This window comes from Atractosteus spatula, chromosome 21, assembly GCF_055471065.1.
Source record: "Atractosteus spatula isolate fAtrSpa1 chromosome 21, fAtrSpa1.hap1, whole genome shotgun sequence".
Taxonomy (NCBI): Eukaryota; Metazoa; Chordata; class Actinopteri; order Semionotiformes; family Lepisosteidae; genus Atractosteus; species Atractosteus spatula.
Genome location: NC_142726.1, coordinates 16411829 through 16429032, shown reverse-complemented (window position 1 = coordinate 16429032; position 17204 = coordinate 16411829). Strand labels below are relative to the sequence as shown.

The 17204-nt window shown below is 51.9% G+C and overlaps 1 protein-coding gene across 3 annotated transcripts in view; it reads right to left on the bottom strand.

The window, feature by feature from the left end:
- znf423 (zinc finger protein 423) overlaps positions 1-17204 on the bottom strand; it is a 131102-nt gene continuing 113898 nt past the window's right edge. For all 3 annotated transcript variants that reach the window (XM_088938586.1, XM_088938585.1, XM_088938587.1), the window contains 3 exons: positions 12906-13037; positions 11480-11595; positions 1-800 (listed from right to left, as the gene is read on the bottom strand). In XM_088938586.1, coding sequence (XP_088794712.1) covers positions 771-800; positions 11480-11595; positions 12906-13037 — 278 coding nt within the window. In that variant the 3' untranslated portion in view covers positions 1-770. The remainder of the gene's footprint in view (positions 801-11479; positions 11596-12905; positions 13038-17204) is intronic.

Sequence of the window (17204 nt, the reverse complement as noted above, 5' to 3'; positions counted from 1 at the left end):
TGCATGGATTCCCTTTATTTTTACTGTGCTAGTTATTGCAATCAGGTTAATTCACATTTAGAAAGCAGACACCATCCAGTTGCACTGAAATCGATGATATTCATTTTACAATAACCACTTGTCCGGTGAACTGGAAAATCCAATCGAAAAGCATTAGTTTTGACTTTTTTCTGTTTTTTTTATTAATTTTATCTTTGTAATTACAAAAAAAATATAATAATAAAAAGAAAATTTCGGAAATATTACGATTGGCAAGCAATCACATCACAGCACAAGTAACGGCAAGTAAAAGCAAAATAAAAAAAACACCAAAAGAGGAGAATTTCCAAATGAAGCCAAACAAAAAAAGAACAGCTGAAGAAAACTGGCACCTATCGATATGACACAAGGAGTAACAGAGGACAGGAGCAGCAACGCAGGTCTCTCTACACACTAGGAATCAGAGGCACAAGCTTGTTTTTTTATTTTTCCTTTCTGTTGATCAAAAATGCACTACTTGGAAGCAGGACAATAAAAAATACTTATAGCAGGACATTAAAAAATACTGAACGTAGAATACCTTTTTTTTTAATTTCTCTCTCTCTCTTTTGTAATATCTCCCATTAATATTCATTTCCAGCTGCTCATAATAGCAGAGCCTCGTGGCCAAATCATTTGGAGTTTTACATCTGGGTTGCAAATGACACTTTGATTGGACGTCGTGTTCAAATGGTCCACCCCACTGCGTGGCCGGCCAGGCCCGGGCAGAGCTGGCGTCCCGCCGCGTCCCCTCACTGGGCGTGCTGACTCAGCGTGTGGTTCTGGAGAGGGGAGAGAAGAGGAGACATGAGGAGAGCAATAACGAGCCGGACGAGCCCCCCTCCGGCACGGCCGCCCTGCTATTACAGCGCGCCGGCAGCGCTGTGCGGGACCCGGGCTCGACCCTGGCGCGACCACAAGCTTCATTTTCCGCAAACCCCAGCACCAACATACGTGACCCTCCGTATTCCTAGGTTCTAGGTCCAAGGCTTCCTAAACAATTCTTTCCCCCCCTTAAGGATCCCTTTCCGCATTCATGGCAGTCATACGGGCCCCAGGTCAGTGGAACAGAAACGGGGGTCGGCCCGCTGAACTGGCGCAAACTCTCAAGGCCGAGCCAGCCCCGCACAGGGCTGGAGAGTTAATTAACATGTTGGCTCCCTCAACATTTGTGGCTTCTAAGATTTTTATTTTCCACAAAGATTATGCGTTATTTTGGCTCAAATCCCGAATGCCCAACGAGATAATGATAATGGCTGTAATAATAAGTAAAAAATAAATTCTTCTTTTTAAAAATCTGTTCTGAATGAATAATCCCTTACTGAGTTCTGTTTCAAGCACCACAAAATTCGCTGAGGATTAAACATGTTGTTTCGTTGATAAATATTTCTCTTCTCGCCTTATCTAAACGCACATATTTACATGATTGTTGGCAGCATCGTTGCAGTCAAAGCCAATTGTTCGTTTCTGTGCCCAGACTGAGATCTTCCAGCCTAGCAGTATTTTTCTCTAACAGATCTGTGCAAAGACATGCATCTAGAGAGCACTCCAGTGATGTACCTAATCTCTTAGGGAGCCACTGACCCCATTAACAGAACAATTCTCTTCCCCTTCCACAGAGGGTGCAGTGCCGCCTTCCGCCAGCAGAGGACACACTTGCTTCTTCGTGTCGCGAATGAATCTACGGTTCAGAGTGATATTGACTCTGACAGGCTAGTTCAACGCTGGAGACACTGCTGCTACATTTGTATCAACACAAATCCAGAAAAGGGTGACTTGATATGCAAAAATGCAGCCTTTGTGTTTTATCTACACCATCTTCTTTTGTCTTTTTGAAAGAGAACGCAGATGGAATGTAAACTTCTCCTGCCTTTCTGGGTTCATGGGGGCTCTGCTTGTGAAGTATTGATTGCTCTAGGAAACTGATTGTGAGGCAGTATTCCCAGGCTGCAGGAGTGATACTGCAGTGCTTGACACAAGACGCCCAGAAAACACTGGACACAAAAGCAAATGGGTCATTGAAAAAAAAGTTTCTAATAGTCATTTTAACTAAGCCATTAGTCTGACATTTTATCTTTTTTTTTTTGCACAGAAGTCCCTTCTCAGAGCCTTTCAGAAAGCACCCATCACATGAGTCGCATGGGAGGCGGCAGTGTGATAAAGAGGGGTCAACGTGAGCAGAAATAATGGCACACAGCTGACAGCTCGTGACTACGGCCCTTCGCAGTCGTCGACAAAAATTGGTTACGCACAAATGGTTAACACAAATCGATTTCATTTCTGAAGGGAAGGGAAATTTCTCCTGCTGTCGTCCACCAGGAGTCAAGACAGCTCTTGAAGCTGGCCAGCAGGACACATGGAACTATTGACCAGATACCCTCAAACATTCTGGATCCTGGTCAATGTCTATCTGCCTCAGCCTGTAAACACTGGAACACGCCACGCGGAGCCAATACCCTCTAGCCGACAGCGAGGTTCAAGGTTCCACAGCAAAATAATTCAAATGTCTAAAGCTGCCAGCTCGCGTTTGGGCTGTAGACAAAGGAGGGGTATTTTTAAAGGTCCTTTCCTCCTCTCCATGCGGGAACACTCTCTCAGAACTGGGAAGTCTGTCCAGAGACGTGCAGAACAGGCCTTTCACTGAGAAACTGCCAGTCACCCCACACTGCAACACGTCACAGAAACACCCGCACGCGCCGAACCTACAAGCGCGCGCACACTCGCAGGCGTGCAGCGCAGAGACGCACAGGTTCCTGTCAGGTCTGTTCATCTTAGTGCGTTGTGCTTGCAGCATCGATTAGCCCTCGCAGATCAATACCTCGACTGGTATGTGGCTCTGAATCTGATAATGACTCTCTCAATGTGACACCTCCCCTACACCGGTGTAATTGATATATTCTCCACGCCTAAAAGGAAAACGAATTACATTTTCTGTTGAACAAGCGCATCACGAATCCTCTGTTTAAGCCGAGAGGGTTGTTTGTGCATGCCAGCTGAGGGAACAGTAACCACTCACGATTCTAATCTTTTTTTAGAAAAAACAGATGTAGACATTATGGGGCAGCTAGGCTTGTCTTAGTCTCTCGTGACCTCACCAGACCTTTCTGTTCATCAGACACCCATCAGCACTGACCAGTACTTAATAAGCAAGCGTCACGATGGCGGACCCCCTGATGTCCAGCAGGGCTACAGTAATTCATCTAGATTAAAACCAAACCCTAGACCTGACTTAAATGAAGGGGTCCTTTTATCTCTAATGGTCACTTATCTGAAGCCAAGATTACACGAAGTGTCATTTATAGCCACAGTGGTATCGTCACGGTCTAAGCCTGCAGAACAGAAAGCATGGAGAGCAGATCTACAAGAGACTGGGACCAGCGTCCCTCTCAGTCACAGGGCAGGGGGAGGCTGCTGGGAGAGGGCAGCAGCCTTGATTGAATTCTCTCCCGCAGATGAGCACAGCTCGCTCACTCTGGGCGAAGACTGGCGTTGTTTTCTTAAACTGGTAAGAAAACCAGGCGACAGAAAGAAGGCTAAGTCCTTTGGAGCTCTTGCTTGGGGGAAATTCCCCACTCGCATTCAAGACGCAGAGAATCTGAGACACAAACAGAAGAAGAAATCTCAAATCTGCGTCTTAACAGCCTTTCCCAGGTAATGTCTGAGAAGGCTGTGGGTTGCCACGATGTCAGTACCGGCCCAGCGTCCGAGCAGAGAGTGTGGCTCCAGCCTCTCGGCGTCCAGGAGATGTCTCAAGAGCGGGCCGTCCCGCAAGCTCTCCCTCCCCAGCTCCTGCGACTGCTGGCTCGTCCTCCGCCCCCTCTCGGGGGTCCAGCTGGGCCGGACTTGGCGCGGAAGACAGGAAGAGCCGGTGCAGGAGACGCCGAGGGCTGCGCGCACGAGCTGGCCCCCCTTCCCGCGGCGCGATATGAAGAATCACCTTTGCCGCCTGATGCACTCGGTGAGGGATTATTTTTAGAATGCTGACAGTCTTCCAAGGGTCTGAGACTAACAGATGGGCTGTCTTAAAGCCTCACACGCTCACCGGTTCTCACTCCTGAAAGACAGGAAACTCGCTCGGGAGTCGGTTACGAGCACATTCCCCCCCCCCACACTCCTGCACGCTGGCGCTGGCCTGCCCCCCCACCTCCCCGGCCCGCTGTGGCGCTGGCGGTCAGACTGCGGGCAGGGCGGGCAGCCCAGCGGGCGCAGGGGGCGGACAGGAAGCCCGAGAGGAGAGTCCTCTCCTTGCACAGAGTCCTTCAGCGAGTGTCCATCGCCCACTCTCTGCCCCCCATGCCAGCCCCTCTCGCGCTCGCTCAGCGCACAAACAACAACAAAAAAGGGCAGCGAGCTGAGGTGTGATGAAGGCTAATGAGCAGCTTTTAAAATAAACCACTACAGAAGTCACAGGTGCCTTCATCCCCCACAGAAGCCATTCTCTGCTGTTGCTGCCTTCCCCCCGGACATACTCTCAGTGAAGGGGCTTCTCAGACAAACGTATCAGCAATAAAAAATAAATAATCATGATAATAAAAACAGTGCAGTGGCACTGTGGGTTGGAGAGTGACTGCGTGATTGCTAGCGTCTATTGCTGTTGGCTTGTGAGTGAAGTGCAGCTGTATTGGTATAATGGTGTAATAATCCTGGGAGTGACGCCGGTACTGCACTGAAGCAGTAATGGGCACGGACAGACTGTGCAGCTGCAGGGCTCCAGCCCCATGTCGGTACACAGAGTGTACCCCCTCCGCTCAGGCAGGTGTCCGTTCCTGGGCTCTCAGGGACCTGATCGAACGCCTCCCTGGCTTCGCTGGTCAGCTGTAGGTGCCTGAAAGCTCTCAGGCAGACATGAAACAGGAAGTGACACGGAGCCCCATGGGGATTCAGGTCAGGCCGGAGACCCCCCGGCCACGGGCTGGGGCCTCCGCATTGCCTCACTTAGTGAGGAAGACACTGTTCCCACTGCATCAGCTCCTGCGCCTTTAAAAGCGTGCTTGTGCGGCGCAGTTATTTTACCAGATCAATACTGCAGATTCTACCTGAGACGGCATTAGCTGGGATGCCGCAGCTAATTAATATAGCAGATTTGCTGTTCATCGATCATTTTCCCATCTCCAGTAATGACTTTCTCGTGATTGACTGGCGCGTCTCGTGGGGCCGCGCGCCTCCCGCCGTGCCCTTTGCTGTTCCGGAAGCCTCTGTGTGCAGCCGCGGCGCCCGCTCGGATCCCGGAGACACGGCGGCCTCCTGAAGCCAGGCGGACAGGAGAGGCACCGAGGAACGGCCTGCGGGCGGCTGATTAAAACACCTCGGGTCCCCTCGGCCTCCCAGAGCAGCACAGCACCTCGTCCGGAGGAGGGAAGGGGGAATCTGTATGTGCTATCGGAGGAGCCGTCCTCAGCCAGGGCCCGGTCTGGAGTGAGGGGACAGGCAGCGGCACAGTCTGGCCGACGATGCACAGCCTGAGCAAAGCGTCGTTTTCACAAATCGTGAAAAAAATACGAGGCCATAACACAGGAAACGAGAGGAGGCCACCTCCTGCTCATCTGACTGCTCCTCAGTTGGCGGATGTACTATATAAACCATTAACAGCACCTCGGAAATGGAAAATAGGCTGGAAGCTCACGAAGGCTTACACTACCATCAGAAATCTATATAGAAGAGCAGGATGAACGTATAAATATATACAGTATGTAGCCACACATGCAGGTGGTGCACATATTGCAGCTGGTGAATAAGAGATGTCGAATGAGCACAAATCCAGCTCGTACTATAAGGCAATGGAACAAATACGGTGCTGTTGCAGGGCTCCGGGTCTGAGCTGATCCCAGTCAGCTAATCAGAACAACTGTGCTTATTGTCACTCTGCCACAGCTCCTACTCACTGATCCACAGAGCTCCTCAGCAGCACAGGAAGCTGGTTGTCAACAGTTCCAAGTGGAAGGTAATCTGTTGAGGAGGTGTGATCACTGGGGGCCCCTGCAGAGGTCTGGGACATTGTGTGTGTTTGTGTGTGGGGGTGGGGGGGGGGAGATAGGGGGTCATTTAAAAATGGTTCTGCTCAAAGTGAACCATCGTTTTTGCGCAGGATGCACCAAACACGTAAAGCAAAAAACGGTTTCTATACATGAGATATTGCTGTGCATCCTGGTGTATAGGTGCATATCCACAGACTTGAGAGGCTGGATGAATGACAAAGGAAAGCAGGCGGGGGCGTGGTGCTCACACCTGTACTGCAGTAGTGGAAGCAGGCGAGACAAAAACTGATGTTACACTGACATGAGGACAGATGAAAGCTGAATTATTACTATTACTGTAGGTAGTACCAGCTATAGCAATAGCCAAATGTACCTTAAGGTTCCTCATCTAATTTCATTATTTAGAAATACAAAACCTATCCGGTTTGTCCTGTGCTAAGACTCTCTGAAATATGTCTGCCACGACCGTCTGGGCGCAGATGACTGCTAGGAAGGGGCGACTAAGCAGAGCGAGAGACTGATGGGCTAGTTCACACTCTCCACTCCAGATAAGACACAGGCTTAATTGATAAATAATGAATGTGTCCGGGGAGAAGCTCTCTGCAGTGCTTCCAGGCCGGAGCACAGCCACGGCAGCACACAGCCCTGCAGTAAAGACCCAGTCAGCTCCCACGGCACAGAGCCCGCTCTCGAAAACGACATTGTGTTCTGCCCACAGTGGCCGGCACCTTTAAAACGCTCTGTAAATTACTGTGAGATAAGTTACAAAGACATACCTAATTTGCTGTGATGAATTGTGTGCATGCTTCGCTGATCAAAACTGCAGCTGAGACCTATTATATTTAATGATCTAGACATTTCTCGTGAAAACACTCAAGCATATACTGTTATGTCTGGAAAAGCGAGCGAGTCTGATTTTTTTTTTGCCTGTTTGCTTTTTTCCCCCCCATACAGGTCGTTTTACGTGGGGATGAGTGAGCGGTGCTTTCGGAGGCAGGGACTTGGAGCAGGGGGTCAGTCAAGGGTCCTGCCCACCTCTTCAGGACCCCAGATCAAACCCAAAGACACAGAAGCAACAAGAAGGACCAGCCTGTAGTCCCTGCAGTGCCTGTCTGAATCCAGACACCAGTCACTTCGGTCACGCACAGCACCTCTGTCCTCGGTCCCGGACCTCACTCCCCCGGGGATCTGCTTGACTCCCTGCCCTGATGAGCCCTGCTCTAGAACCCAGCTGGGGAATGGGGGGGGGGGGTTCCTGCGCGTGCCTCCTGAACCCCAGCTTTTCAGCTCACAGGCCCGTCTCTAGTCCTGTACACTGAGGGGGCTCGTGGGGGCCCAGGCCGGGCACTGCGGGACCCCACAGCTCCGAGTAGGGGGCCACTGGGAAGGAGGAAGGAACAGTCACGTTCATTAGCAGCGCTGCTTCATTAGGAGTTGAGCAGCCGTGTCCAGATTGAGGTCGCAGTAGAGGGGGGAAAAGATATTGAGAGCATGGGGCATCGTTTTCAGCTCGTCCTGCATGGCAAACTTCACCTTTGAGGCAGGACAATAAAGATCTGAGATTATCCATCCAGAGAGTGTTAAATACTTAAAGGAAGCAACAGAGTCAGTTTATCTGTCATATGCACAAGTGCAATGAAATGCTAATGCTTCCATACATGTTTATTTTAGGTTCCTGGGCACGGAGTTTGAGGCCCCGGATCTCGGGTGATTCGCAATGGAAGTCCAAGTGCTGTTTCTACATACCGAGGTCCTGACAGCGAGCGTGCATCAATGCATCAAAAGAAGCAGTAATAAAAGAATCAGGCCCATAATCAGGTTGACCATAATCATAGCACCTCATATTGGGATCTGCTGTCACAACCATGAACGGGAGCAGCACATTAGCACCAGATACCAGAGGCCGAGGGGAAAGAAGAAAAACGAATGCCCTCACTGGATTGTGGAGTCATGTCTGGGGCCTCTCGGACATGCAGGGCTGCAAAGAGGAAGGAAGGTGTCCATTCTTGCGGTCTCCCAAGTGTGCCCACCCCTTGAAAATTCAGATAGGGTTGTTTGGGGGGGGGGGGCGAGTCGAAAACTCAAAATGAAAAAAACAACAACAAACACAACCAACCCAGCTGCCGCCTGTATTTAAATATTTACAGGCGGTATCAGAAATCATGCACAAACATGCAAATAAAGACACAGGAGCTGGGGAGAAGGCTCAGGCCCCTGGAGGACAGCATTACAGCATTAAAATCAGCAAAGTGAAAAGATCAGCCATCCTCTCTCTGAGTGACAGCACAACACAAGGGGTACCGGCCTGGGGAATTGCACCAGACAAATAAAGCAGTCTCTCCGAAGTTTAAACAAAGCGCAGATTACAAATCCATAAGGCAGGGTTTAATGGTACTGATCACGCAGAAGGCATCATTTATTTACTGCGGTACGTCTGCAGTATTTATGCTGCACTGGAGAGAAGGGGTAAAATATGCATGGGGCTTCGGTACTACCCACTGAAGCAAACGAGAAAACCGCAGGCAGCGACGCACCAGGAGAAAGGCCCTCCTGGAACACTGCTCTGGCTGACATTGTTGGTTTTTTTTCCAAGGAGAAGAGAGACCCAGGAGGGCTCTTCCTTGGCGTTTCCTATCCCCGTCACAGAGCAGGGAAAATGCACGAAAGCACCTACAGCGTCTCGGCTCCAGGTCTGCTCCTGCCTCGGCCCCCAGCAGAGCGGGTGCCGACGTTTGCCTCCGCTGTGACAAAGGACTCGCGTCTAACTCCTGCGATCCGTATGGCGGCCGCTGACCCAGTTCGGACGTTGTGAGCAGAGGACCCAGGACAGCGGGAAGGGTTTTTTGCTGCAGATTGCAAAAGACAGATTCGGAAGGTGCCCGCAGCGCGCCTGCTGGTAAATGAACTTCCTGTCCATATGCCAACGAGCTCCTGCTCTTGATCACTGTCATGGTGGAGGGTGGCTCTCAGCGGTCGGCTGCAGGGATGTAGGTCACGGCTGGTAATGGGAGCCATGGATCTTTCCCAGCAATGAGCCTCTCTGCCCAGCCTCCCCACTGACGGGCCGGGCTTTGGGGGTGAGGCCCCCATCCCCTCCAGAGCGAATCCCACCACGGCCGGCCCGTTCCACAGCCACAGGCAGCACCATGAGCAGATTTCGGAAAGGAGGGGAGCAGTCCCTTTCTTAAGAGGATTTCAGATGAGCTTCCCGATGAAGTGAACATTCAATCAAGGCTCTTGTTCTGACACCACGCAATGCCCCGCTGTCGAGGAAACAACACTGCCCTATCAACCAGGACTCAGTTCTTCTCCGTTTCTGCTCTGGCCTCTGCTACACTGGAATGGAGGCAGTAAGTAGTTGTTTTTTTTTAAAAAACCCAGCACTCCGAAAAGGAGGCCCCGCTGACGGATGCAGCAGCTCAGGAAGGAGGGGGTGTGGGCCGGGGGGGGGGCTCCTCGCTCTCCCAGTCCCCTGGAGCCGGGGGCTCAGACAGGAGTGTCAGAGGCTCGTGTCGGGGCCCCCGGGGATGAAAGAAGCCGTGACAAACTTTCACAACGGTGCAGGGAAACAGAATAGGCAGGCGCGTCAGGAGACCCTAATTACACCGCTCTTATCTGGGGGAGTACGAACACAGCTTCCATTAACCTGAGATTAGAACGGCAGAGCGGCGAAGCAGCCAGCTTCCTTTCGAAATGACAGCATGCGCTCCACTCGCACACACACACTGGTCACCACGACAGCGCCCTGCTGAGGAAGCAAAACAGGAGAGGCCCAGGACTACAAGCGGAGATGATTACCACACAGCAGCCAGCTGCCCTGGCGGGGGGGCGGCTCAATATTTGAGCTAGAAAAACACCCCCCACGCCACCGGTCAGCGCCGGGCGAACGAGGAGGCTGACCGTCGCGCTGGCTTCTCGGAGAGACAGCTGAAACGGTCAGCACCCGGACACAGCCGGGAGGCCGCCGTCACCTCGGCAACAGGGAAACACAGGCGGGCTCTTGTAGTGACCTGCGCACCAGGTGTGCTCACGGTGTAGATCACAGAGCAGTACACAAGCAGCAGCTCAGCAAGGCTCCTCGGGTTCGCTTCTGGAGTCCAGTGTTAATCGCAAATACCACTGTTATCCTGGATCCAGTAACTACACACAAGGTGGCAGCGTGGATCTGGGCTCCAGGCTGTAGACCTGGAATAAGTTGCAGGTTCGAGGACCTGCTCTGCAGGATCAGACATTTGTGCTACAGCAGCTTCTTACCAGACCTGCTCAATGCAAAACTAAATGAAAACACGACCCTCTCACGTGTCTGAGCGGAGACTATCCATTAAATCCTAATACTGGCACACAGAAGTGCAACTGGAGGACAATCTCAGCATCCTGCTCAGAAGTTCACAATGTAATGAGCCACATGCAGTGCCTCGTTCCGGGGAACAGCACTGCTGATAGCTCCTATACGAATGCCCAGCTGCAGGCGCCGATGTAAATCGCGCTTGTAAATATTCGAACCCTTGGTGTATGGGCAATGAACAGGGTACAGACTTGTGAATAAATATTTCAAGGGAAGAAATATGGAATGACTGCAGTGCGTGTTCTGTGTTAATACAGTAAAAAAAAAATATTGAAGATTTTAAATGGATTTTTCCCCTCCACTAGCGTTAATGGACAAAAAGAAACAAATGCAACTCCCTACAAATTTCCATTTATTTCAGAGGGGTCCTTCCCTGACAGGCCTCCTGTTGTAAGCAGAGATGATTACAAAACCACGGCCAGCAGCCCTGGCAGGGGGCTAAATTGATTAGCCCAGCGACGGAATCAGTCACCGCGCTGATCGTTACTTGCACAGGGAGCTTCGTCATTAGGAGGGGGTATTAATTAGACCTGTTAACCTCTGTTTTGTGATGCACAGGGTCACTTAGCTGAATTTGTTTCAGGACGAAGGCTAAAATACATCACTTCACTCCTCTCTCCTCCTAAGTTTCCCCCACGATGAAAAATTAATAATCGGACTCGATCCCCTGTACAAGACCAGCCATTTCTGCCACTGCAGATTCTTACCAGACCCGCTCAATGAAAAACTAGATACATGCCCTGTTCACGTGTCCAAGTGGAGACCCTAGCCTGAAATCTTAATACTCTCACACAGGAGAGAAACCCGAAGACAGTCTCGGCATTCTGCTCAGACGTTCCCAACAGTAGTGAGCTACATACCAACGCACAGGTGAATGTGTTTAAAAAATAATTTTAGAGCAGCAATGATTCATTTCGATAAGAGATGACCTTTTTTAAAAAAAGTTCTCGAGCATTGCCTCATTTAACTGAAATCACTGGGCATATCAGATAAACTACGCAGGGGCTGTGGCTGTGTGCGTCTGCTGTATGTTCGGTTATAAAACAGAGTCCGCAGTCGCAGTTGTGGACCGGCTGAGCACGCAAGCCGGGGGGTGTCCCTGCTACGAACTTGGGTACACAGACCCCGAGGGGCAACGCACCTGCAGCTCTGTTTGGAAGAAAAACTTCTGTGGACACTGGGAGCAGTCGTAGATCTTGTCCTCCTGTCCGTGGACAGCGAAGATGTGCTGCTGCAGCTTATTGGCCTGCACAAAGACTGCGGGAGAGAAACACAGGACCCAGTCACCACACTGAGAGACGGCCAGGGCGTCTGGAGTAATATCCAACCACGCAGCTGAGAGGAAGATGGTACTGCTACAGTAACACGGAGCCCAGCCGACTGTAGTGTTTTCTGAATGGCAGCGGAGGGGGACAGGCTGTCCCAGTCTGATGCCATTACCAGCACACTGAGCGTGATTCCCACCAGACCCCGTGATATTTATCAATAAATCATCCCTTTATTCCTCCTTCTCTCTCCCTCTCCGTTTCTTTCTTTTTTTTTGTTTCAGTAAATTTAGTTTGCAATGTGGAAAGCATAAATTATTTAACTTCCCCAATACTGACGCTTCACTTATTTATGACCACCCTGGAATACAACAAAACTTTAAAAGAGCTTCATCTCCCAGCAGAGAGAGAGAGAGAGAACAAAACTAAAGAGCAGCCGTGTCTGTGGCGCAGGGAGCCGGAGAGGCGCAGTGGGGACTGAGCAGAGGTTGAGCAGCACAGACATGGCGACTGACTGACAGGCCTCAGCCTGCAGTATGGCCCGGGGTGGGGTTACAGGGCAGACCCTAGGTGACATCAGGATACTGTGACACAGGTACAGGGCCAGTCGTTCATCATCATCATCATCATCATCTTGATTTACGAACAGGATCATTTAACTTGGCTAGATGGACAGATCAGCCCAGTGCTCATGTAGACTGGTGGTTGAACAAAATCAATAAAACTGGCAGTACAGAGCTTGTCGCTTTGGAAAGGGTTATGAGAGAGCTGGCATTTTTTGAAATGTCAGCAACTGGGCATCTCCTGCCTGTAGCAGCTCCTGTCTTTGATCCTCTCCGTGCCCCTTTCTCCCTTGAAAGCTTTGAGGACCAACAATAGAGCTGCATGGCTCTCATGCTCTAGGAGCAGGACGAGCTAAATCTTCAACCTTTTGCCAAACACAGCTGAAAGATTTCCTCTTCCCAGCGGCTGTACCTGAAGCTCTCTTGAATCAGGCTCGCCCCAGCGTGTCATGTGTTGCAGGGCTGTTTCATTCAGCAGATTCAGACATTTCACTGTGGTCCAGGACTTTGCAGTAGCCAGCCCTCCAGCAGCCTTTGCTGCTCGTTACTCAGTTCAATTAAGCAGTAAAGGAGCTGACAGCAGGAGAACCTTGACATGTCAAGGACGGGGGGGGTGCATGCTGGGAAGCCCAGGTAGACTCTGAAGACATGCTCGAGTGATACAGAGCGCTGTGATCATCCCTCGTGGAGGCGGAGCTGGTATTAAACACCCACGTGCAACCCACCCCAGCATCCTCACCTGTGAAGCAGACTGGGCACTTGAATGTGCCTCCCATCCCCTCGAAGCTGTGCTCGATCAGGTGGCACAGGAGCTTCGCCGGAGAGTCAAACATCTGGTTGCACAGCTTGCACTCGTGATTGATGCCTTCCTCTGCAAAAGTTCAAATGACACAACTTGTTACCAACATGGAGGATGAGGATGGGAGAGAGAGAGAGAGAGGGGAGTGGGTCCCCCACTCAAACAGTTGAACATGGAAGGACAGAGGCAGACCGACGCCACACCGCCACTGCCTCCCTACTTGTCCACTGTCCAGCAGCAAGAATCTTAACATCGCGCACCAACGCAGGAACGCCAGTTTTTGGACCGCGCCAGCGTGCTTAACTCGCCACCACGAAAACAGACAAAGCTCTGGCTTATACTTTCCCAGCATCTCCTTGCTGCCTGGAGGCACTCTGTTGCAGCCCCACGCCAATCAAGAGGGCCTGGCGATGCACTGAACAAGACTACCCTTCGGAGCATCCTTTAAAGTGTCTCTGCAGTATCGCCACAATCGCTATGATCCCCGAATAGGACCGGGTGACAGGCACACAGCAGCAGCAGCAGCAGCAGCAGCGGCCACAATCAGGCACTCTCTCAGCCAGGATTATTAAGCAGGCTACACATTATTGCATATCCACAGGTCCCTGGGATGGGGGAGGGGGGGGGGATTTCTGCAGGAGTGCATAACCAGGCAGGGCAGCCATGACACGCTCGGCGCCCCCCGATTCTGTCTCTGGCTTTCTCAGACGTCCCTGGCAGTAATTGCTGGACAGCTCCTGGAATGCGGACTATCTTCCCTCATCATTGCACTGTGGCCGGCTATTTTAAGACCCACAAATGACATCACCCGCTCCCCTAAGAGATGAAAGGGACATAGTGCAGCCCTGCCGCGCAGTGGTGTGCTCTTATCGTGCGTGCCACAGAAGACCGAGAGGCTGCTTTCGGCCCGATTAGATCACCACCCCCACCTCTCTCAATCGCAGGGTCCCAGGACTCCGCTACTTTTCTTTTTCTCCCCTTTTCCTTTAAAAAAAAACACCACCACCACCTTCTTCGGGTCCTGCTGGGGTGTGCCGGGCCAGGCGGGGTTAATAAAGTCTTCAATCAAACTTGCTAGCCCACTGAGGCCGCTGGGCTTTTCTGTTGCCTTGATTGAACCCGATCTAGGCTTAATCTGAAAGCTACCACACAAGCAGGCTAATCCCTGCTTGAATAGTTATAGCAAATGGATTCAAAGAGAAAAGAAGGTGAGGGGGGAGGGAGGAAGATGGGGGGGGACAATACTTTTTTTTTTGCAATCTAAGGCTTTGAATTACTCAGTACTGACAAGATAAGACTGTACAGCAGCACACAAGTGGCCCCGAAGACGCCCCAAGCCAGAATGCAGGTCAGAGCCCTGGGGTGCTATTCTCAGGTGGCCCCAGAGCCAGGTACCACGCTGGCGCGAGAGAGTGGGGGCAGCGGGCAGTGATTACAGAGGGGGGGAGCCTGCGTGTACATCTCTCTGCGTTCCCTCCACCCCTCTCTTTTGTTAAAAAAAAGAACACAAGCCCCATCCTTTTAATAAATTCCCCAATTTTACACCTGTTTCCATCAGCGAAATTACAGGGGCGCTCGGTCTCTCTCCTCTTCCCTGCGATATGCCCGATCGGTTGGATGCTGTCAGCTTTAAGCCTTGTCAGGCACAAAGTGGAGGTGCTCGTTTTGTGTAGAAGCATCATGGGGAGATGATAGTATCCTGTATCGTCCTGCCTGCCTACTTTTGTCTCAAAGAGCATTTGATCCCTGGCAGACACACAATCATTTCCATCCTGTCCCTGGGGAAGGTCTGCAGGGAGGAGAGGTGATTATCGCAGAGCTGAAGGTGAAACCTGGGTAGTGTCAAACTTCGAGCGAGGAAAACTCTTCTCTTTCCTCCTCGATTTAGAAAGGTTTATTCGGGGGGCTTTCTCTTTCTGTAATGTTTCCTGACACCACTGCAGGCTGCAAAATTCGGGCAATGAAATTCTCCAAACAAAGGACCAAAGTAAAACCGATGGAAACATTCTCAAAAAAATGTTGCATATTTTTTTAGGTGAAATATGAAAAAGATAAAAAAACAACATGCTTGATATGATGATCATTTAGGACCTGCGTTTTAACTTGCACGCAAGCAGACAGAAATCTTGGTTTCATTCTCAATGTTTTCTGCGTTGCCAGCTTGGCTCTCCTCTTTAACTCCTGTGCCAGCGTGGGAGGGGGAGCTGGACTGTGTGCTGTCAAGACGTCTGCCATTTTGCACACAGCGAGCCCCTCAGAGCCCACAGGGGGGTTCAGTTTGGATGGAGGAGTGACGCAGCTCTCGCTGAGAGCACTGCAGCGTTGCAGTCACCCAGGAAGCCACAGGAGGCGCTGTTAGCCAGCAAGCTAGGGGACAGCTGAAGCCGAGCTCGCAGCTGTGAACTTCAGGGCTCAGTCTGCCCTCCGGATGAGTGTCTTTACTGCTCGGGCCATGTGGGAGCCTCCTCCAGGCTTCAGCACCCGAATGCTGCACGTGCGATGGCGGCAATTCTTCGCACAAAGAGACGCGCACGTGAGGTGCCGAGGCTGACAGCGGCGGACTCCTTCCAGACGCTGCCAGGCAAGATCTGGGGGTCCACTGGCTGCTACCGACGAGCAAGACCGGAAACGCAGCCCTCCTGGTCAGAAAACCGCCCTCCCCAACTCCGCACGGATGGCAAGTGGTACAGGTGGCAACGGGCACCGAGCAGCGCCAGGAGCCTGTGCCAAAGGGCTTCTTTCAGGAGCCGGCCCCCCAACCCCCCCGTCTTATCGCAGACTGTGCTTTCCGGGGGCGAGGGGGCGGTGGTGGTCTCAAAGCTGCTGGAACCCAGTGGGTATACAGAGCAAAGGGGGACAAGGGGAGCCTTTAACTGTGTTTGGAAAAGCAAACCCGCAGCCCCTCCAAAGGTACGCACTGTCTTAACTGAGAAACGGACTGGGGCCCCAGCACGTCCGCGGAATAACTGATGAGGGCTTCCCAAGAAGCCAACGGAGAGCGAGAGCGAGCGGGAGCAGAGACGGGAAGTAAAGGGATGCGTGAACTCCTTTATTTATTATTGCAATTTGTTATTCCACTAACTCCACCAGCACAGAGTCTTATTTTGCAAAAACATTGGTGCTATTTCTCGGATATACTTCAAGCTAATTAATCTGGGGGGACCAGGTGGCGCCCAGCTCAGGGCCCCCGGGGACAGCCTGCAAGAGCCGCCCCGCTGACTGGGGGGACCCTCAGCCCCTCTCCCCCGCGGCACGCAGAGAGACACAAATGAGCTCCGCCGGTCTTAACGCAGGTCTCCGGGGACGCAGGCACTCCTGAAATACTGCTCTTACAATTAGGTTCAATCTGAGCCCTTCGCCTGCCTGCGATTGATGGCACAGACAAGGAGAGCAGCACCTGGGGAGGAGGAGGAGGAGGCGTGGGGGGGGGGGGAGAGGAGGGGGGGACCGAGGGGGTTCCTTTGGGGGCGAGTTCAAGGTGTGTTGCTATGGCAACGCGGCGCGAAAGCTCAGCACTGCAGTTGACCCATGGTGGGGGTAGCAATGTGGGCCAAAGCACGCACTGCTGGAACACGAGTGGCGAAAGCTGTTCTCTCCCTCTCGCTGCCGGTTGTGTTGGCTTCTCTTACTTTCTCCTTATTTTTGAAGCTAAAAGCTGCAATCCGCGAGTGCGAAACAAAACAGATACCATCGCCGCAAAACAACCCCCCCACCCCAGCTCCTCGCTTCTCACGCGTTCACGATTGACTCCAGTAAATATTTCCGGAGAGCGGTCTCGGCTGCCAGTGAGATGGAGTCTCCGGCTCCAGATATTTTTGGCAAGTGTCAATGGCATATGGAGCTGACCAGCTTGGAATCTCCTATCAGATTACATAACAGTGGGACGCTGGATCCTTACACCCATAGAAACCGACCTTCACGAACACAAACACACTCGGCTTCCAAACACCCTGCTCTCCTTCCCTCTCCCTCTCTTTCCGCACGTTCCTTCTGCTCCAACACCACGAGACCCTTTGAGAGAGGGAGACGGACAGCAGACGCTGGCGGTGTGTGGGGAGTGCTGCTGCTGGCCTCTGCGGCTCCCGTCCCGACTGCTGCAGCTCCAGCTCTGAGATTGCAATCCTCTCTGGTCCGTTTCCAGCGCTGGGGTCGGCTGCCCTGCCCCGGAGCCAGCAGAGGACGCCCTTAACACAGACCCTCTTTCCCCCATTTCTCCTCTCCTCTGCCTGGCCTCCTCTC